Source organism: Symphodus melops (assembly GCF_947650265.1).
Source record: "Symphodus melops genome assembly, chromosome: 3".
Taxonomy (NCBI): Eukaryota; Metazoa; Chordata; class Actinopteri; order Labriformes; family Labridae; genus Symphodus; species Symphodus melops.
In genome coordinates this window covers 9,457,259-9,480,981 of record NC_136693.1, presented here as the reverse complement: position 1 = coordinate 9,480,981, position 23,723 = coordinate 9,457,259, and the positions used below count along the sequence as shown (strand labels likewise).

General features: G+C 40.5%; 1 protein-coding gene across 4 annotated transcripts in view; it reads left to right on the top strand.

Moving 5' to 3' along the window:
- Nucleotides 1-20,190, top strand: part of pcdh17 (protocadherin 17) — a 55,300-nt gene extending 35,110 nt beyond the window's left edge. For all 4 annotated transcript variants that reach the window (XM_079339089.1, XM_079339088.1, XM_079339087.1 and 1 more), the window contains exon 5: nucleotides 15,402-20,190. In XM_079339089.1, coding sequence (XP_079195215.1) covers nucleotides 15,402-16,102 — 701 coding nt within the window. In that variant the 3' untranslated portion in view covers nucleotides 16,103-20,190. The remainder of the gene's footprint in view (nucleotides 1-15,401) is intronic.
- Nucleotides 20,191-23,723: the final 3,533 nt, after the last annotated feature.

Genomic DNA, 23,723 nt, shown 5'->3' with positions numbered 1-23,723 from the left:
CTCTGTACAGTGCTTATGGGTGTTTGCGCCTCCTCTTTCGGTTCACACACACATTCTTCATTGTAATTCTGACCACGTCGAGTGAGATGGTTGGATGTGTTGCAGCTGTGTAGGTTTTTCTGTAATAGGTTTTAAAGAGAGCAGCACTGAATTGATTTATGCGGACACGTTACCTACTTAGTTGCTTACTTGTTATCTATTTAGCACAAGAGTTTTAAATGAGGGAATCAGACTTAGAAAGTGAGATCTATTTATTAAAGCCTCTTAAAGTGCAGCAGCAATACATTATTTTGACCAGCATTTTATTACATTTTCGAATAAATGCAGCACTTTTTTGCATTCTCTCATGCACAACACAATGCACCATATTAATCGAGATGTCTGGAGCTGAATCTGATTTTAGTTTAGGAACACAAGTGTTTCTGGATCATGATGGAATCGCAGAAATAAAATGGTGTTGTTGTTGCTGAAGGTAGTATCCTAGATAGCGTAATGCCTTTTGTAAGGCGGTGTTTTGAAAACAGTCCATCTGGTGCTGAAGGTGATCAAAATCTGCCTTGATTAACAAGTGGCAAATCTGGGTGATGGTCGCCTGCGCCGACTCTCATCCCCTCCCAAGAGGGGATCAAAGGGGATGAAGTTTTGAGCCGAGGGATAATCTAGTTCCCTAGATTGTGATAATGCTGCTCAGGATGATCATGTGGCTGAGAGCGGGGTTTGGGAGTGTCTATGGCTGGTTCATGCTCGCATGTAGTAGTGTGCCTGTGTGGTTAGTAGAGGCAGACAGTAGAGCAGGTCTATGAATAAGCATACAGAGAGTGATGGAAAACACACACTCTTGCTGTTACTGTATCCAGGCAACCATCAGAATTCAAGACACATCGGACAACAGGTGATTTGAAACATCTTCCTTTTTCACTATCAATCTGGTAATTGATAATAACTGTTTGTCAAATAAGAAATAATAAGTAGCAGAACATTTGGGAAATGCTCCTCGTCTGCTCAAAGAACTTGCAGCATGAGGTATAACCAGAGTATTTTTCTGTGAGTCGAAAATAATAAAAAAATAAAAAATCATAAACGGGTTGTGTAATGACACTAAGCTTAAGCTCTGCCGAATCTCATTTTGGTTTTAAGTTCCCTGTTGTTCTGCGTAGTCTCTTCCCACTCTGATCCGTGTCTGGTGTTGGTGTCCAGCTGTTCCATCAGCACGACAAGTGGTTCAGGAAACTCCCTCATTGTTCACTGACCAATCGCAAACACACCAGAATGCTGTCAACGAGCATTTTCCACCCAGTGGTTTGCATTCGCCTGCACCTGTGGTTTTAGCCCCGGGGGCAGGGGATGCAGGGGGAGGTGGTGGCCAAATGGGGGGGGAAGGCTGGGCATCGGGGTGGAAAGGCAGTCGGAGTTGGGATTAGGCTGTCTTTCTATCAGCCTGTCCGTCCAGATTAAACAAAACAGATTCATGGTGAGTCGCCTCCACCTACATTTTGTTGTATTTCCTTAAAATGTACCAGGGCCATCTGAGCCTTGCCATACACATTTGCATATTAGTAATTTGCATGAAGTCATCTGAGCTTGGAGGCAACATACGGTTGTGTGTGCATGTATGCATGCAAGCGTGTGTGTGTCCGGGCATGTGTTTCACAATTTGACAAGCAAAATAAAGAACTTGTCCAAACATTCCAACAGACATGACTGGAAAGAACCTGATCCGCATTCATGGAAATCTTGCAGTAAAACAACATGAATAGTTAGGGCAGTTGCAGTCCAAGATTTACTAGAAATTACGGAAAATGCTTAAACTAAGGCATTGTTGCACTGGCAAGAGTGCTGCAGTAGAGTTTACTGTGAAGAGTTACCAGAAAAGATACTCTGCACTGCAGTGCTTTGCTAGTCGGGTTGTGAATCTTATCAGGCGGAGCTGTGGTAGTGGATTGTGTGTGTGTGTGTGTGTGTGTGTGTGTGTGTGTGTGTGTGTGTGTGTGTGTGTGTGTGTGTGTGTGAATGTGTTTGTGTGCCAGCATGTGTGTGTCCAGGCCCCTCTGGAGTCCATTAATCCCAAATCTAACAGACTTACTGCAGAGGCAGCCTTTGATGTGTATTGAATCCCTCTCTGGAATATTGGAAGCTGCTTCCATATTGTTCACTTCCTATTCTCTCATCAGGAAGACATTGTTTTGTTTTCTCCCCCGCATTGTCGGGATTTGTCCAGCAGGACAGGTGGTGGTAGTGTTATGCGTTTGTTTACAATTCAGGTGTGTTTTTACCAGTCCTCTGATCTGTAATTTTACATCTCTGAGCTCTTTTAATCCAGTTCTTATCTCGTGTAAGCCTTCTAATCTTTGACCCTAATCTTGAACCACCACATAGAGTGGGACAGTGCGGACTGTGTGGAGTTGTTTGTCTCACCTTCAGATTCAACGCATACCTTCGTCAGACAAAATATGGAGTCCTCAAGCCTGTGGGGTTTTTCTTTTTCAAAAGAGTTGAGTTTGAAAGGCACTTATTGCTTTATTTCCTTTTTTATTTATGTTTATTGCTATGGCCTGGACTTGAACCCCAGCCTCTTTTAAAGCCTCTTGCTTATAACCCACCAGTCTCCGGAGTGAGGCATATGGAGAGGCAAAGAAAGTATAAATTAGATAGTGAGATGGAAAATACATTTCTATTTGAAATGATTATCCTCCCTGACGGGTATACTAATAGACTGTTATTGCATTTCCGTCAGTTTCTTTTAATCTAATCATGCTTATAAACAGACGTGCGAGAGTGTTAGAGTGTGCGTATGTTTATCCACACAGAGACACAAGCAACCAGTGTCTAGACGCCAAACACCAATTTGGCTGCAGCATTGGAGGAACATCAATGCTAAAGCAATGCTGCTGAAACACAAGGAATGTTCCTCTGTCTTGCACGCAGTGGAGATTGCAGTGACAGACAGACGCCGATAGGAGGATGAAGAGGAGGAGGAGGAGGTGCAGCAGCAAGAAGAGGAGAGGTTGGCAGAGCTCACTGTGGCTAATACATCCAAAGTGTGTCAGTTAGCTCTCTAAATGTGTTAGGCCCCAGGGCTGAGAAAGCCAACACCATCGACTCAACCTTCCTCTCTCCACCTTTCCACTTAGCCTCTGTTCAACACCTGCCAATATCCTTAGGGGAGCTACACTACTGTTCTTTGGCACAATTGATCAAATGCTGACATGCTTAAGTGTACAGCGTTCTTATTGCAGCTATTAGTCTCATGAGGATGATTTTAGTGTGGTGTGCTGATATGCGGCTGGATGGTTCATTTGAAAGTGGGGTGTCTGCACACTTCTTCACCTGTTTTAGCAGATGTATCACACTGTTTAGCAGGTAGTCAGACCTAACGCAACAATTTGTAACTTTACACCTTTAAATTGTCAATGGTCCATTAATAATACAATCACTTTCAACAGGGATAATAGTGTCTCTCCCATTCCCACATCACGGCTCGATCGCCTGTTTACTGCAGTTTGAAACCTTTAGGCGGCGGGCCAATGTCATCTCGCGAGAAGTGCATACAGCTTTACAGCATTAGTTCACATACAAGCCTGCACTTACAAAAAGAAGCCTGGTCGCTTGACTTCTCCCGTTTTGTCTGTTGAATCACTAACGAATTGCTGCAACGCTGTACACAGAATAAAACATGAGCAACAGTCTGGTGGACTTAAAGACCAAAAGATTTGCAGTAAAAGCCAAATCTGATTCAAGTGACACAATCCTGATCGAGGTACAGCGCTTTCATGCAATGTAGAACATTTAATCTAAGGAACTGCAGTAACAGGCCAATAATATGTACACACTAGTAATCTGGTCTGTCAGCTTACTGTAGGCTGTTTGAAACATCTGACTGGTGTCGTATCAGGTATGTGCATGCACTCAGGTTATCTTCACACAGCTGTAGACGCTGATAGTTTTGCTATATTATTGTAAGGAAGGTACAGAACAGATCTTAAAAAGTGTCACAGCTGTTCTCTGCAGAAGCAGTGCAGCTTCTTGTGGTGATCTGCAGAATTTTATTCTGAGAGAACATATCACAAGTGATCGGCACATCCGGCTTGTCATTACAACTTACATAGAATTCTTTACTGCAGCACATATTAACTAGTTTGCTAAAACAAAAAAAAACAACAAAAAAAACACATCATTTTTGATATTTTCTGGTTCTTCTCATGACTTCAGTGTTTTTCATTACCCCAGATGAGCAGCAGCCATCACTAATCCAATCTTCTGGGTTTTGGCTCCTTCTTGGATTGCATCAGACTCGAGTGTCAGGCTTCCTGACGTGTTTTACCCAACTTCCCTGTCTGTATTGAGTCGATCCACTTTCAGACACCAGGAAGGAGCTCCACATTTCTCCCTTTTTTGATTTTTATGAATTTACATGTTGCCATAGCAGCTTTTGTCTCAGAGCTTTCGCTTCATTTTACAAACCAAACTTTTAAAAGGATCAAGGTCACCTGGTGCCAACAAACCATTATGCAGTAGTATCAGCACACTTATGAACACTGCATGTGTATGTTGTATTAGAGTGAGGGAGAGAGAAAATGAGAAGCACTTTCCCCTAATCCTGCTAAAGCAGTACACATGGGAATGATTACTTGTACAAAGGCATGACACCCCGAGTTCTTCAAATCCCTTTGTTCAAAAAGAGAGCGACAAACAGAGAGGCAGACAGGGTGAGAGAGAGAGACAATAAAAGAAAGTGAATTAATTCAGCAAATGTGACAGGATTGTGTGGTGTCTGGTGGATCTCTTTATTGTACTGTATGGATTGCCTGAGTGAAGCCTCAGTAATACTAAATGTGTTTATCCTTGTTGTTTTGTGTCCAGTTATCAGGACAGTGCCACAGTGCCTTATTTTCAGGCTCTAAATCCAATCAGTATAAGAAGAGGTCTCATAATTCTAGAGGTTTGGAAGGACCAACATCATAGTTGCTTGTCTGAAATGTAAAAAAAAAAACAGTTGGATTTAAGCTCTTCAAAAGACAAGGTCCTGTGAATTGGCAATGAAAGGTTTACTTCTCTCTCTCTCTCTTTAATAGCGTGTTTTAAACCTGTTTACCTCGTGAATAGAGACAGGATTTCTGTAATGAGCTGGTGAGTCACTGACTGTCTTGTCTTAATTTCTTTAAAATTCCCTTCCCCCTTCTGTTTTTTTCTTTCCCCCTGCTCTCTCTCTCTCTCTCTCTCTCTCTCTCTCTCTCTCTCTCTCTCTCTCTCTCTCTCTCTCTCTCTCTCTCTCTCTCTCTCTCTCTCTCTCTCTCTCTCTCTCTCTCTCTCTCTCTCTCTCTCTCTCTCTCTCTCTCTCTCTCTCTCCCTCTCTCTTTCTCACATCATTTCTTGCACTCACTATCTCCCTAAATGGGCCAAGGCAACTTTCCTTTCAGTCTACTGGGGGAAGGAAGTAGATTAAGGTTATTAACAGGCAGAAGGATGCTGATCAGCTTTTCTGGGCTCTTGTGTAATGTCTGGTCCATCCTAGGCCCCCTCTCCGAAGGCTCCTTGGTCATTAGACAACCTTACAAATTGGTGCGTTTGAATGATTGTGTGGGTTGGAGGGAGTGCTATTTGACAGACACAGTCCATCTGACTCCCTCAGAATTCCTAAATACAAGCTAAGGGTGTCACACAACCAAAGAAGGCACGCAAGTACGTAGTAAAGTACAAAAATAAAAACATTGTGCAGACATGCTGGGTCTGTTTTCGTTGCTTATGAGTGAACATGCTGCAATGTAACACACAAAGGGGAGAGAGACAAAAAGTCTGCTATATTTAGACGACCAACTGCCATAAACTCAGGCTTAAGAGGAAAGAAGGAAAAAAAGTAAGAGAAGGAGATGGGGAGAAAAGAAAAAGTAAGGCGGTCCAGAAGCATCCCCTGTCACGGTGCAATCCCCCATGTCCTAATTACACAGGCTTAGAGGAAACGGAGGATTAGCCACTGATTCACCACGCTTCTCGCCTCATCTTCTAATAAGTCCCCTTCTTGTCTCCTTGCCACCCTTTGTGCTGCTCTCCATGTCTCTCGCCAGGTAAAGGTAGAAAGATACTACTGACCTGTGTCACTCTATTGTTCCTACTATGCTAACATGTGTGCCTCAGACAACGTCACCTAATCCACATTTTTACAGTAATCCAGGCAGCAGACTTGTTTTATTTGCCTTTTTTTCAGTTTCATTTTATTTGCAATATTTGGACATAAGACAATGTTTACATCATTGAAACACATTCTTGTGTGATAATGTTTTGCTGGGCTTTGTTTGGGTTTGTATGTGTTGGTGCAAATAATAGCACTGTGTACAGTGGGCTAATGTGTGAGTCCATCTATCTTCTCCAGATACACTGACCATATTTTATTTAAATCAAAGAAGCTGTATTTACAATGCAGAATCAGGACATATCATCTGTCGGCAGACCATGAAATGAAACAATCATTTGTCCAACGAAAAAGACAAACAAAGAGACAAAATACACGTTTTTAATAAATTAAAAAAACATTTGTGTGTACATAACTAGTGAAATACGTTTTTTTTTATAACTTTAAACTGTCCTAAGAAAAGATTTATAATGACTGACTGAATGTGTGTGTGAACTTTCTGTACCTTTTGACCTTGACATCTGCACACCACATTTCTTGTGTGTTGTCGTTTTAAAGAGGCGCCTTATTCAGTCATTTTAGAGACTTTTTCAATCAAAGTGTTTAAACATTGGATTTGAATTTCTGGTTTCATAGCTTGCTTTTTTTTTTTTTTTTCCAAACAATATATGAAACTTCCTGGAGATACACCAACCAAATGCTCGATATTGAGTTCAGGCTTGCATCAAAAGCATCATAGCTATTATAAACAGATTTTTTATTCTGACCACATTTTTGAGGATTCAAAATATTTTGGTAGGATGGAGGTAAATAATATTAACAAATCTGGACTTATGTGTAGCTTTCATATCTTTGGGTTAGTCTAAATCTAAATGGACTAAAGTAATGGTGGAAATTCGTTCAAACAATTGGCATATACAGTAGACCTAGATAACAGTGGAGTGTTGTATTGTTGAACTATTGGTATTTATTCTCTGCCAGGTTAATTGGTTGATAAAAATAGCGTGATGACAGCAGGAAGTATGAGCGGAATGTTCCTCTCAGACATCTATATCTAATAGCTCGCCTGTGGCTTCTCTGCTGCAATTGCTCCACCATTAGAACACTTAGGCAGTGAGGGGAAAAAGGAGTTGGAAAGCGAGCTGTAGCCAGAGGAAATGTGAATTATACAAGGTCGTAAGTCACAGGTGGGAAAATGAAAAAAAAAAAAAAAGACTCAGATTTTTTCTGATTGGCTGATGCAAGGATCTACAACGACTGACCTTGAAATATTTATTTGGTGCCTCAGACGGATGTGATGTTACTGTGAATGCAAAGAAAGTCTCTTCCTAGTGTTTTCATCCTCTCTTTTGTTATTTGAAAGCACCTCAGTGAAGTGTACTTTAAACTCAGTTGAATATATTGCTCAAACTACAGCAGCTGTGAATTTTCTGAAGTGGGTTGTAACACGTCACGGATTTGATTACAGATAAACCTCAGTTTGTCTTTTCTCAGCATTTTTTGGCCTTGGACAGGTTCCCATGGCTGTTCGTTACCGTTGAAAACCTGTTTGCTGAGTTCCTTTTTCTCATCAGATTGTCAACAGATAACACGGGTAACGTTGAGATCCCTCCTTTACTTTTCCTTGTTCTTCACACGGGTGCCTCAAGGCCGACCTTCACTTATTAAAGCTGGCAGCAACCTTTTTGTTTTCATTGAGATTCTGGCAGGACGCATACAGCTAAAATGTGAATGAATGAAGAGTCTACAGCATGTAGTGGAAATATACAGAATGCTTGGGGAAGCTATTTATATTTAAATGGAGTATCTTTAAATGAGCTTCATTGAAAATAATCAATATGCCTTCCAGTGGTAGACATGCTAGCTGGCTCTTAGTGCACAGACTATTCTGACCTTTTAAGACAAACAGGAAACACAAACACACACATACGCTTGCTTTGATGTAACCAGGTAGGTCAATTGCATAAAGTCACATTTAAAAGATACTTCAGGGCTCTCCTTACTTCTTTAGGTTGAAAAGAATGTGTTGTTTGAGAACATCAATCTGGCTGTCCAGATGCCCCTCATCTCTACAAACCCACAGACCTCTCCCACCGCACACAGCCCTGCTTGCTCATCATTGATTAGGCTTTGTGTGTTTGTTTTTGTTTGAATATGAGCTCATGCTACTTTTCCTCCTCCACCTCCTCCCTCCATTGGGTTTCTTATCCCTCTTTCTCCCATGCATAAATACTGCCTCCTCCGGGTGTTCTTTGAACAACTTAGCCGGGCATTAGCTGTCGGAGTGGGGCCTGCAGTTTGTGAGGGAATGCCTGAAGAGAGGACGTGTTTGATCCTGAGATATATGTCCTTGATTCAGTCCCGGCTCCGCCAGCCGCCAGGCCCCCTCCTGCTGCTGCTGCCAAGCATTTCCTGCAATGCATTGGTATTCTCTTGCCTCCCACTGTGATAAAAGCTATTAAACTGTAAAGAGGTAGCTTTCTCATTGTGCTAAGCTACCCACTGCACTAAACAATCCAGACCGGTCACCTTAAATGCACCACCACACTCTGAGTGAAACTTTCATGATTGATTTGAAGCTAATGTTTAAAAAAAAAAAAAAACCCACAATTGTTCTAATTTGCCTACAGCTACATCATTTAGATATACTATAATTATTGGACATTATAGATTTAATTTATGTAATGCTTAATCAGAAGCCAGTACACCGTAAAATGCGGACCCTGCAGCAACATTTAGTATACCATACCACCGTTTCACACAAATTCCATATTGCAACCTTTTGAAATGATGTTGACAAAACAGACCAGGCAACTGTGGAGAGCAACCTGTTTCCCCAGCCCTGCTCTGTTTGAGAATCATAACAACATCAGATGCAGTAATACACTTGAGTAATGTTCTAATTTTTACCAAAACAATTCTGTGAAAAAAATAGGAAAGGAATATAAACTCACATGCTTTATTTGATGTGCTGGGGAAATATCACAGCTTTTTAATACTCTGGGTCTGTGTCCTGGTAAAACCAAATTCAGGGCTGAATAAATCAAAGAAGGAGGTTAAGGAGAAAACAACAGTTCTTATGTAACACCTGATGATTTCCACAGTTTCAAAAAAAAAAGAGGCAACTATATGGTCTTCTTTAACACAGAATACCTTAGCCAGTTTTTTCTCTTTCTATGTGTGTATAGCCTGAGGATAAATCTGCTCTCCAGTCCACATTGTGTGGTGAAAAATCCAAGACCACACACGGTTTCAAAAGCCTTCTTTTACGATGTTACCCTGAGAAGTCAGAATACTTACTAAACATTCAGCTCAGTCAGAGAGGACACTCTCTCATCTGTGCAGTTCAAATATTTAGTCTTCCTGATTGGCTGAGAATTAAGGGGGTGGTTGTGGGGTGGGGAGTTGGATCAGCTGGGCCACACAGCAGTAGGCAAGGAGATTAAAAAACACAATATCAAACAAACGCACACATGCACACGATGCGCACACAAACACACACTGTGCGCTCCCTCAGGTGAACAGGTGCAGTCATGGTCTGTCACAGATGCTCGGTGCGATTCATCAGCTGCCATTCCTCCTGTCCACCTTGGGTGGATAGGTGGGGGGGGGGGGTTTAATTAACCACAACACAAATACAAAACCCACAAATACATACATACAGATACAGACCCACACATACACACTATTTTGGATGGTTCTCCATCTTCAGAAGCTACTTTGCTAGCCCATTGAGCTGTCTGATAGGTACCCATGCGAGGTGTGCGTGATGGTAAAGTGATTCCCCCCAACTCTGATGGATGCTAAATTGCCACGCGTTTGTAGCGTTTTACTTTTGCGAGCTATGAGTTTGTCCTCTGTTTTGCTCGCCATAGTCTCCATGTACAGCTCTCTCTTCCTCCTTCCCTTTCTGGGAAGCAGAGTGTGTGACAGAGGGACATTAATCACAGGGCTGGGTAATAAAGCGAGGAGGGATGGGCATGTAGGGCCAGGGGGTGCAGGCGTCTGGGGGAGAAAAGGGTGTTTAGGGAAATCACTCCATGCTTTATGACACACACTGATACACAAGTACACTTTTTACAGCCACAGGTTTAGGTGCACATCCTTCATGCAGCATGCTGAAAACTTCCAGCCTAAAAGTTTGAGGAGTAAGACGGAGGAATTCAGAAACAAACAGCACTGTAGGAAAAATTCAACATTCACTTTTTTCTTGTCTGTGTTGATGATGAAACCTTCAAGCCCACCTTTATGTGATTTCATGTGTTTGATTAGGTGTTAATTTAGTAAATGATTATTTCTGGAGCGAAAACAGAGAGGTGTTTTTTTTTATATAATTTGGAGCGACATGAGAGACATTTAACAGTTCAGTGGAAGAAGCACCTTCACTTTTTCTGTGATGGTGAGAAAGCAGTGGGAGGCATTTCGGATGTTGTTAACTCCGGTGATATCAGGTGGTGATAAAATGCATCTGTTAGTATGTGATTACCAGCTAAGTGACAGCTGAACACAGTTTTAGGGAGTCGACAGGTTTTTAACTGTGTGGATTTTTTTCACCAGCCAGTTATTAGCCATTTATTTTTATTTGTGACCCCTTTCGGTTATTGGAGTTTTTTAAGATACACCTCATTACATGTTGACATTTTACTGTGGACTCTGGGTTGTGCATCATACCAAGCGGAGTTGTGAAAGTTGACTTTGTGGGTACATGTGTGTTTGGGTGGATGTTCATGCCTGTATTGGGTATGTACCATTTATGTTGTTATAATTACACTTACCTTGGACTTCTTCAGGAGTTTTAGGAAAGTGTATTGGCTTTTCTTGAAGATAATGTGCTTTTAATATGCAAACTGTTTAATCTTGCGCAGTCAAACTGCAGTGATTTTAATGATATTACAGCTAACTGTGGCTAGCTGTTAGTGGTATATCCATTCCATTAGCATTTTCTTTTCAACTCCATCAATCTTTAGGCCATGACAAGTATATTACTTTTTTAAAACGAGAATAGAAAAAATACAAAAATAATTAGTAGGGATGTAACCGTGGGCATTATACATACAACTACGGACCACTTCCTGTAACCCAAATTCAAACCCACATTCTTTCTTGATTTCTTTTTTTCGCCAGTATCCTGTGTAGATTTCTGTTTAACCAGCCAAGGTATCAATAATTCCTAGGAACCGCTGTCTGGGTTTTATGAAAAGACTGCGGAATCTCTTACGTAAAACCTAACTCTCTCAAGCATCTCTCACCTTCTCGCTTTGAATACATAGGACAGTCATTACACGTTATGTATTAGAAAATCTGTTCTGATTTTAAAAGGAATTCATTATTGAAATTATTCATTCAAACGATTCATAATTCATTGAGCAAGAACTGCCTCTAAAAATGTCCCAGTCCTTTTAAAGTGCTACATGTAGAAACATATTTCTATATCTAGCTAAGGCACATCATCTGGTCAGATAGGAATTAACAAATCTTTTATTTATCTCAGTCTTTCACTGTCACCGCCTTTCCTACCCTGTAAGCAGCAATATCTGATGCTGACAGCGCAGCAAAATAGGATCATCTCCTTTTGCAATGATGTTGAATTAAGGGCTGTCTGAAGTGGTAAAGGTTTCTTTGAAACCGTGCGTCCTTTGGCCTTAAGCTCAAACATGTCTTCGAGCCGCTTTGCTACTTTTATAACCGTTTCATGTCCTTTTGCAGTGAAGATAACCGGCAGCTTCGTACCGAAGCTATCCCATCTTACTCATTGTTACCCAGTCTTTTTATATACAGGGAGTCTACAGGGAGTCAATTAACCCATGCCAGAGGTAGTAAGATAGCAGTCTCTTCTGGCATTTAAAAGAAGGCTTCCACAAGTACACAGGAGTGTGTGGAGCTAATTAAACTTCTTTTGTTGCCAATGAAGGTGTAATAAATATCTAATTTCAATCAGTGATTCAGGTCAAGTGTCTACAATGGGGCTGCAAAGACAAAATCAACTGAGCTCCATCCTGACAATTCACTCAATGTATCAGTGACACCTTATGTGTAAATATAGTAGAATTTTCCTGGTGTCTAATACGTTTCAGTCACACTCTACACTGAATCATCTCAAATTCTTACTGGATGTCATTGTGTTGTCCCCTGTCTGCTTTCCATTTGTTTTCATTTGGTTCGGGGCCAACATGGATATTATAAAACGTACCAGAGTATTTTCAAGGCTTCTTTGCAAGATGAGATTAAAGGACACATTTTTTAAAAGCCAAACAATATCCAAGCCCAAGATTGTAGACTTGATACATGAGTGAACCCTGAAAGATGAAATAGTGTGTGCTTGTTGTAAACATAGATTGATATCATGAGGTTGAAGTTATCTTGAGGTTTTGACTTTATAACAAATTGTACTTTTGTTGTAATTATGCTGCTAGAAAAAAAATATAGATTCATTGATGACATCCACATGGAGCATTTAAACACAATATATAAAAGTGGGTGGAACATATACACAAGTAAATTGCTTTAGTCAAGCTCTTAAGGAATCATGATTCCTTTGTGTCTCTCATATGAAAACAAACAAAGCAGTTTATCAGGGTGTCATAACAGTACCAAATCGTATTTTTGCCCAAAACTTGAATCTAATTGTGTTTTGTTTTGTTTTTCAAGTTCCAGCTTTTTATCAGTGCAATTTATCTTGGACCACACTCAAAAAAATGAGGGAGACAGAAAACACCCCTGGTAGCCAAATCATCACGGGCAAATATGTCCTTGGTGAATGCTTCTGTTGCCAAACCTGAAGAGCTAGTGGAGCCATGGTCAAGAGACAAATAAAGAGAGAGAGAGAGAGAAAGGGGAGATGAATGTCACCCTTGCTCTCATATGTCATATTGTTAGCCATAGATACGAGGAGAACACCTCAAGGTTGAACGTGCAGCTGAGACATGAATAATCTATCAGAGGTTTCCTCTGACTAAATACAGGGAAATATGTCTGCATGGATTATTTATGCTTTAATATGCAGTCGGTGGATGGACAATCACCTCTGAGAGCATAAAGACATTGTAGGGGCCGAGTTAATTGTGTGTGTCTGGACTGCATGCGAGCTGGCTGTGAGAGCGGCAGTGGTTGTCCAGCTGTTAAGCTTGGTTACACGTAGAGTCTATGTTGGTGATGGATTGCAGTAATAGCGTGTTCTGGTTGGAAAGAGTGTTCGGTTTTGTATTATGCACTGTACTGTACAGTCCTCCAACCATATCATCGATCTTAGTGCTTTGACACGTTGTTTATACTTTCTTACTCAAATCTAAAATCGCTCTTGCATAGACGCACACAAATGCTCCACGGCGCGTGCAGATGCATTCGCTCACCCCCGCGCACCATTTGAATGTAGTCCATTTCAAACTGGTCTGGCCTTGGCTTTTCCAGCTCACCTTATTTCCTTTTCCGATGACTGCCTTGACATGGGAAATGTCAGGCTCTCTCTCTCTCTCTCTCTCTCTCTCTGCCGGCACTGTTTGGCTTCTTCAAACATTTGTGAAGTGTTAAGCTCATCTCTGCAGCTTAGGAGGGCAGTCTCTCTGAAATCAAGGCTGCTGACCCGCAACACTGCAAAGACAGCCTAGCCAAGTGCACTCAAGCACATCCACTCTGCACGCTCATTTGCATCAACAAAAGACTGTATGACTCCCAAGTTTGTGGTCTTTAAGAGCTGTACTCTCACAATGCTGGAAAGGTCCATGCAACACATAATGGAATTTATGGGGGGGGCGCCTAACAGTAATGTTATCTTCTCACAAAGGTTCGAAAGCTCTTTAGCTCCAAGTAGTGTTATTTTTAAGTGTGTGATCATGTTGAAGTTCAAATATTTCTGTCTGCCACTTCAGTTTTTTACATACTTAGTGGGCCACACAGTCATCAATGGTGTAGAAATTAAGCCTCACTGAAAAGACTTGCCTAATTCCTCTCAACAAAGAAAGCTGCCTCAGATCTGTTGCAGTCTGTTTTGTTCTAAAAAGAGCCCATTCCCTGCATTGCTATATGGGAAAGTGTGGTGCTTTTTTGCAGTGTTTGGCTCCACAAACAGGCAGAGATGCATTGCATATCTTAAACCCAATATGCAAAATGGACTGAGCTGCTGCATTTGGTTAGATGCCTGTGCAAACAAACTGGATTTTGCTGGAGAGCAGAATTTAAGGCGAGCCTGTATTGTTGAGTTCATGCTTCTTTGAATTATGGAGGAAAGTTTCTCAAGATCGTGTACTGAGATCTGTTGGGTGCAGCAATAATGTGTCTATTTGTGTCACAAAATGAGATTAGCTGTCAGTGTTTTAATATCTTTATCAATATATGACATATATGGTGTATTCACCAGGACGAGAAATAAATACATTTTACATACACATTTTATGTAAATATTCTCAAGGGTTAGAATTTGGTATTTATGTGCATCTCCTCATGTTTCACCCAATCAGCCAATGGAAAAATTCCATTTATGGGACAACAGATGCTCGGTTTTTTTCTCTCTGTATTTTTCACTTCACGCCCAAGAGGAGAAAAAAATCTGCTCCTCTTTTCATTTTATTATTATTATTTTAACCAAGTTCTGGATCTGTTTGACACAGGCGTGAACACTCCCATAATCAGCCAGAGAGTGCATCCTTCTGAATAGAGATGAAAGAGTAGAGCACACACACACGCACGCACCCGCACACAATCACACGCACGTACGCACGCACGCATACACACACATAGGAAAACACACTTAAACACACATGCATGCACAGATGACAACAACAAGGAGCACACAAATAAACAGGCACAAACATACAGGGAAGAAGCACAAGCCATTTGGCACAGTCTCTCTGTCTAGGGAGGGCTTCAAAGCCCACTGACATGAATTTATGATAACGGCACTATGCCTGTGCCAAACCTCAACTGTTGTTGTTTTTCTCTCGCTCCCTCTCCATCCTTTCTGTATGCTCTGCCATCCCCTTGATCAGAGCTTTGAAAAATGCTAGCAGGTGTCCCCCAGTCCCTTGGAAAACTGTGTCTGTGCATGTATTCACAGATTTTGGAAAGGGACATCCTTAGCTGGCTCCTCCAATTTTACATCATTTCATTAAGCTTGGCTCTGCTCTCGTAACTTTGGGATCCAATCCTTTGTACAGTTCAGTTTCGTAACAGTTCTATGATTCTATTATCCTCTCCCTGTGTGGTTTTACCATTCTATGCACACTATGACAGTAATATAACTTTCTTCTCTATCCACCCCTTCCCATTTTTCTGTCTACAGATGAGGATTGTGTGAACTGTACGGAGGAGTGCCGAGTTCTGGGTCATTCCGACCGCTGCTGGATGCCCCAATTCCCCACTGGAGGAAATCAGGCAGAGGGCGTTGACTACCGCAACAATATGTTCGTACCAGCAGGGATGGAGACTGTGCCTGAAACAGAATCCTATGAGACTGTCAACCCAAACGGCAAGAAGACGTTCTGTACATTTGGAAAAGAGAGGCGGGATCACACCATCCTGGTCGCCAATGTCAAGCCCTACTTGAAGGCGAAACGTGCCCTCAGTCCACTGCTCCAGGAGGTTCCCTCAGTCTCAAGCAGTCCTACTAAAGGCTGCTCCACTATGTCTCCCTGTTCCTCCATGAAAAGCCCAGCCGACGGAGCTGAAGGCAAACCTCCCCCCGCCACTTGCTCCGGTCACTACGGCCCTCCTGATGGTCAGTACCTTTCACCAACCAAACAAAGCAGAGACCAGGGGGTCTATCCACCCTTGCCTCCCTCAGATCCAGTAGCCAAGGTGCTGGCAGAGGCTCGCTCCAGGATAAGCCAAGAGGCAACAGGTGAAATGGAATGCGTCCTGGAGCAGGTGGAGCCTGGGAACGTAAATCGTGACAGAATGGACGCTGACCAGGTGGTGAGAGACATCGACAAACTATTGCAGGACTGCAGAGGAAGTGAGGCCACTGGCACACTCAGGAAGTGACAAAAAGGACTTTCAAAAAAGTGGGAAGGATAAGAGAGGAATAGAATGCTGTTCCAAAAACTCTCATGCCAAAACTTTTACCAAAACAAATCAGAAAGGTTAAATGGCTCTTATGACAAGGAGCTCTTTTCACTGTATTTGTTGTTGAGAAGTACCGACACAGGACGGACAATGGGAACATTTTTACTGTTAGAGATTTTGCACCAGTTTAGGTGCTGAGATCCCTACAAACCGAAAGGAACTCGATACAGAACACCTGGATTCTACTGAATTTATAAACTCTTTGTTTTGGATTCTTTAGCAAATTGCAGAGGCTTATTCCTCTGGCACCTCGCAAACTATTATCTAAGTGCCCACCAGCTCATAAGTGTGTTGTTCATGGTCTCTCGTGAAGCCCTACATATCTAAGTGTGTGTAGGTGGATTTCTGTTATGTGTGATGGCCATAGAAACTGAATGAAAAAGGACTTTTAATGGTCAGACACGACAATCGAACAGAGATACAAATTCTAATCTATCTCGGATGGTGAAAACAGGAAACAACCTTATCTTTCCTGACTTTAATGTAGGCGTATAAGACTTGATAGATCCTGTATCTGAATATGAGGAGATTAGTCGTTCAGGAGAGGCATTCGCTCGTGTTGTTTGTGGATTTTGGGTTGACGGGGTTTAAATGCTACGCTGAAGGAGAATTATTAACAGTGTAACCATTGTTTCACCTGTCATTTGTAGCCACATGTGTAAGTTGTGTCTGTCTCACGCCTCTATTTAAACATTCATGTTGCTGACGTGCACCAATTTTACACATGTGCACTACACTTTGCACTTACATGTGCTGAAACACTCACATGCACTGATACTCCAGACGTGCACACACACACACACACACACACACACACACACACACACACACAAACTATTGCTTAAACACAAGTGGCCATCTGTGTAATTGTCTTCTACATGAACATCATCAGCTTCAGTCCCTTGTGTACAGTGAATAATCATGTGTGTGACTCTGCCTTAAGGCAATCACAAGTTGTATAAAAAGGGACATTTTTCTCAACTGTGAAAAAATGATATCTATATGATTATATAGATGATTATATGTATGAATCCATGTATAGTGTCCAAATATTAACTGAGTATTTATACATTTTTTAAGAAAAAAAAACAAATGAGGAATCTCAGCAAAAAAGTGTCCTCAAGGAAAGGTCAAGAGAGGGGTATTAACTCATAGAACTGCAAAGGACACTGCCATTGTTTCGAAGTACCCAAAAATATAAACAAACAACAAAATGTCCCTTCACATTATCACTATACATACTATCATTATGTGTAAATGTATCCAATTTAGATGTGTTTACATAAAAAGTTGACATATTTTTATTGATTTTACTGCAATTTCTGTGCATTTGAGCCAAATTGTTATGTGTACAAAAGCTATATTGTGTATTTTATTAAATTAATATATAGTTGTGTTGCAATATACATGGGCTTATATTGTATTTGGCAAAAGTTGCCTTAGTAGCTGTCGAACTCTGTGAGTTTGCTTTAGTTTGGGTTTTTGTTGTTATTTTTTTTCTCTTCTCTATTCTGCATCTTTGCAGGCTGGCTTCAGTGCTTTTGAGATGTCGCCTCTTTTTACCCTGAGATCCAGCTGGATCAAATATAATAACTGTTAAAAGCTTAATGAGCCAGCTGATCTAGAATACAATTCCAAAAAACCGACAACAAAAAGCAACAACCACAATGGAAAAAAAGAAAACAGTTTGAATATTTTTACTGAGCAAGATTTATACAGGGCAGCTATTTTTCTTTGACAATAACTAGGATGCGGATTTTCTGTTCATTACGTTTTTACTTTCTTTCCAAAAAAAGAAAAAAAAAAGAAACCTGCCATATGGAAGGTGGAGTGGTTTCCTTGGTGATCATAAAACTGCCTTACTGTCTCTGCGGAGAGCTTGTTGTATCTGTGGAGCTTGTGACTGCTTCTAAAGCCCTGGTCCACCAGAATGTGCATTTTCTATAAAGGACCAAAAGAGGTTCTTTTTCAGCAGTCTGTGTCGTTTATGTATGTACTCCTCGATACATGTTAGAATTCTCATTCTTTGCAGAGAAACTTGACATCTGAAATTCTATCTGAAGTTACTTTTGGATTTGATGTCTTAGCTGTTTAGGTACAAGGTTTATATAACCAAGTGTCTTCACATTCAGGCTTTCTTAAATAATAAAAAAAATGATACAGACATTTATTTTTGAAATTTTTGGCACATTTCGGCCACTCTCTGAAATAAGTATGGGAGGAGCTTTTTCTAATATTCTCTGTGCGTTAAATAAGCAGAACAGTAGGCTATTAGACTAGATGTGTTCTCGGTGAAGATGACCACTATCACCAAATCTATGGAAGATGCAGCCATGAGAGGGAACAGTGACTTACATTTATTGGTATCTTGATGGCAGAGACAACACAACCTCCAAACTTGTCACATCTGAGCATTTTGGTATTTCTGCTCCTTCTTTATTTTCCTAATTGAGTAACACATTTGGACATCCTCCTGTCATTCTGCTGTATCTTTTGCCTCCTTGCCATTATTTCTTTGATTTTGCTTTGCATTTGCTTACTTTTCTCCGGAGCTGTTTGCTTTGTCACCTCTGAGGAGCAAAGTAATTGTTAGTTCTTTTTTCCCTCTCTTTCGTCTTTAAAGTATTTGGTTACATTTGACCCTCCCTCCTTTTCATCTGGAGTTGACCGACGCTGATCTTTTTTTTTTTTTTTAGACTGTTGGAAGACTTTATTAAAAAGGAAAATACTCATGGGCAGAAAGATAATTTTTCAGTGATCTTTCTCAAATATCTGGATAAATTAGACAAGCCCGTTACTAACATCTTCCAGTTTAAATGGGTTAGTTGTTCAAAGTGCATGCTGCAAATGTGATCTTAACAAAACTGCTGCTTCGCACACACCCACACACATGCCTTTGATTTAAATGCATAGCTCCTTAAAGGTAAAATGGAGGCTGAAAGAGAGGGCAAAATACTACCCAGACAAATGTGACACTTTCACACTTGTGTTCATGCTTTATTTTTCTTTTATCTCATTGTGCTTGGCCTTCATGCTGGATCAGGCATGCTCTCCCCTGTGAATGTGTGTGTGGGTGTGTGTGTGTGTGTGTGTGTGAGGATGTGAGAATGTACTTGATTCCTTTCCATTTCAACAAAACCTTTCTTTGTTTTCCTCCTTTTTTTTCTCTGAATGCTTAAAGATTTAATTTCAACTCCAATCAAACCTCTACTACTACGCTCCGGCTTTTGTTTGGACATCATTATTTCAGACAAAGTGCAAAGGTCACCGCTAGGATTGTGTCTGTTGCTCAGTCTGGCTGCCACAAACATTCACTATCACATCTAAAGTGCTGTCCCCTCTAATGGTGTTCTACTGGCTCGGCCGATGTCTGTACACTCACAACCTGAAGGCATGAAATGAGCCTGGTCCAGTGGATGCAAGGTTCTCTTTAAAGCCATGGCCCCTCTCTCAGGCTATTTTCTGTCTAATAGAGCAGAGCCTGTGGCTGCTGAGGTCAACTCATAGTTGGAGATTGAGCGAAATGTAAGGCCTCTCATTATTGACTAATTACGGCCTGTTGGCAGTGCATTACTCAGATCTAGAGTGGGTTCTTTTAGCCCACTTCAGACTGTTGATTTTACCAAGTGATTAGGACAGGGCCTTGTTGAATGTGGCTAAGCGCCTCTGGTCTCTGACTCACACTGATGCAGGTGCATGCAGACTCAGACAGCAACTGCTTCACACACAAATGCAGAGACAACACGCCATTTTGGTTAGTTAAATAAGCACCCGATGTTTGTCAGTGTCCTCCTCTCACTCCCCACCACCCCCCCCCCCCCTCCCTCTACCCCCAAAGCCCACACTGATAGCATAGGGCTCCATGCTACAACGGGCATCTGGTGCAAAAAAAAATTCGCCAGACATTCATTTGTATGGATTATTTCAACTGCTATTGTCTAAAGGCTGTGTTCATTGTGATCTATCTGAAAAAAAAACATGAAAAGATCAAATAAAAAAACCCAAAAACAATTACTAATAATGTTTGCTCTTGTTCTTGTATGAGTTGGTTTGTGAAGAATGGCTAGTTGTGGCTTTGATTTAATTTCTCTCCTCCCCAGAGATAACCTTGCACACCCATTTTTTTTAATCTTTCCCTGAAGCATCCTCACAGCCAATTTTGCTTTGTCAAATAAAATTCACTGTTTACTTTCTAAGTGCCAGCATACTTAGGAAAAGATAAAAATTTGATTTTTCAATTGGTTGTTAAATGCATATGGGCATGCACCTCCTCCCCATGCACCCTCACACACAAACAGACTTAAAATGTAGCTTTGGGCAAATGATTCTTCATTCATAACATTGGTTTAGATTTTTGCCACATGAAAGATTACTGCTCAAACTATGTTTTTTTTTCTTCTTCTAATTGCTCAGAGGCAAATAAAACGGAGCTTGAAATTCTGTGTGCTAATGTTTCTCAGAGAAGATGTTGCACTCATCCCTTAAGCTAGATCCATATTCAGAGGCCAATTTGAAGTCTGTCCAAAACCGACCCGTGGTTTTGTATGCCTCCTGTTCACTTATTCATATCTGGTTTAACAAATGTCTAATTACTGGATAGTAGTTGTTCGAATGGAAGACAGTTTGGCAGTAGTAGATGTGACCTCGTTCGTAGTGAAGAAATGTACTGTAATTAGCGCTGACTGCAGCTTTAAGTACTGATGCTTTGAAATGTGTTTCTAAGGCTTTTTTCTGCTTTTTTTTGCAGAAAAAAATGGAAACTGTAAACTGCAATTTTACACCATTACATTAATTTAAGGAGATGATTTCATCACCCCTGTTAAATTGCAGATGAACAGTTCAGTGCCTTCGTGAAACCAGAATTGGTCTGCTGCCTTAGAATGAAGTCATTTTGCAGACAACACTCCTTCTAACTGCTGACAATGAATGCAACGCCGCTCTGTCTTGGTGCTAAAACAATTAAATGATGGAAATGTTTTTGAGAATTTCAATACAAAGATAATTTGATGGATAACTCATGCCTTTAATGTCTGTAATTATCTAAAGATCTTTCCTGCAACACTGAGTGGCAGTGTTAGTGCCCACACAAAATAATTTTTCCAAAAAGAATTCATTCAAATAAATCAAGATAAATTATTCCATTTATTACTTGTAGAGAACTTGATCAAATTAATTTTCAGTTTGACCACAGAGGGTATATTTTACTCATAATTTGCAGAACATTGGTATGCACCACGATTTCATTCTGTTTTGTATCCAAGCAGTCGCCTCAAAGCAGATAATAATTAAAACGATGGCAAACGAGTGCTCTTAAAATCACCATGCTTGAGGATAACAAGCAGTCTCATTTGGCCCCGTGGTATGAATTTTTCTTCAAACCAACAACTTCTTTTGCAAAAAATTAATAAAAAAGCAGAGAAACTACCCCCCAAAGAATCTAATGTTTAGAATGGAAACAAACAGAGTACTGTTATTGTCATGGTAACATCATGAAAGCTTAATACACAAAACTGTAAAATTAATTAACTGCTTTACTTGATTCTGTAGTCTTTTATGTTTAGTGTCAATTGAGTGATTTCATATTTACCCTCAGTAGGAAAGATACATCTTATTTCTGCATTCTTATTAAAGTCCTTGATTCAAATATCTGCTAATGAGATTTAATCAAGTACTGTTCTTTATTGAGTTGGCTAAAAGGGCAAACGGAGGGAAGATCATTTCAACATGAAAAAGAAAAGGTATTAATCATATTCAAGTTAAAGGACAAAGGTTTCCTTTCATTTGTGGAAGAATTTGAGAAGGGAGGCAAATTGAAAAACGTGGCAGGGAGAGTGTGGGCTTTTGGAGAGAGACTGTGTGTGTGTTCGTGTATTTAAGAGAGGTGGGAATATGAATGTATGTCTGGATACAGAAACAGTCAAGCGTGTCGGGTTAGATTTGATACCACTGAGGAAAGAAATAAACAGAAATACAGTAAGTACCTTTGAGTACAGAGTGGGTGTGAAAGAGAATCACTTTTAATCACACAGAAGAAGACATGATGGGACACACAATCACAGCAAATAAGATGCCCACGTAACGCCACATAACAAAACATGCTAGTATGAACGTACAATGTGTATAACAGTCTATTTATAATGTATTTTCAAATAATATAAAATGACACCATTTATTACACAGCAGGATCCAGATTGAATTGAAAATAAAGGCCACAAAATGAATATGTTTATCACATTCACACACTCAGGAAGCTTGAGACTGCACCCGACACTTTGTACTACCAGTTCTCCCTAACATTCAAGCCCCCCATCGCAGTAACCTCTAAATGAAGCAGAGTGTTAAGTGTTCAAGTGTTTCTCACCGGAAGCAGAATAGAAATTGTTGGAATAATGGCCTCAGACAGCCTCTGTGAAGGGTGCCAGCTCACATCAGAGCGGAAAAAATGCTGGATGAAAAGGTCAAAAAGCAACACAGGAAACTTAATATGAAGTAGGCATATGAATTCCATCACATAGATTAGTGCCTTTGGCAAAGTGCTCTACTGACTGACACCGCCAAGTCAATTCACAAATAACCAATGTCTGGTGCGACACTCAGGAAGTTAAGGGACCTTTCAGTAAATGTCACCTGGACTTTTAAAACCAATTCTATTAACCTATGCGTTCATGATGTTACTTCTATATATATATATATAAAAATAACTGTTTAGTTTATTTATATGGGTATTGTTAAATCTTAAAGTCTTGATCTGTTTGCTTCATTGAGGGGTCCTTCTGATGTGTTCAAATCTATGAGTCTTACCATTTATAAATGTTTTCATGGTATGAGCTAATACCATCTTGAACTTGAACTTGAACACCATCTAAACACAAAGACTTATATGTCTTATCCCTTTGAATATCAGTTCTGTTTATACTCTAGTATTTTGCCATAAAATACACTCCTCATGCTATCTTTTAAATTAAACTCAAGGTAAAACGTTGCCAAACAAAATAAGCCAAAGGTAGTTTCGGTCCACATTCTCTAAATTGTTTTGTTGGAATCTGATCTAGTGGCAGCAGCCATGACCAATAACAAAAAAGAGAAGCAGTCATGTTCTGCCTGATTGTTTGATTGCTTTTATCAGTCATGTAACGTTCATAAAGACCCAATATACCATGTTGTCCCAAATACTTCCTCTTATAATTGGTCAATCTCAGAGCATATTGATTCTTTTAGTTTGTTTCCCACGTAGAAGAAACTTGGATGAGTGATCTTAACAGTCAAAGTTTTTTTGTGTTAGACTTTGAAAGTTGCCACAGAGGCCATCACACAAAGAGGATGTAATGAATGAAAGAGAAGACAGATACCTGAATGGTTGCGCAATAACAACAGGATACGACTTGGACATAATGTCAGTAGGGAACAGGAAGGCCAATATTACAGTAACAGTATATGACCTTGGGGACGAGCGTCTTACTATTGAAGCTGTTCTCCTTTGGCAGCGCTGCACCATTGATCCTTTGCTCCAATATCAATTAGCTATGGCATCATTAACCGA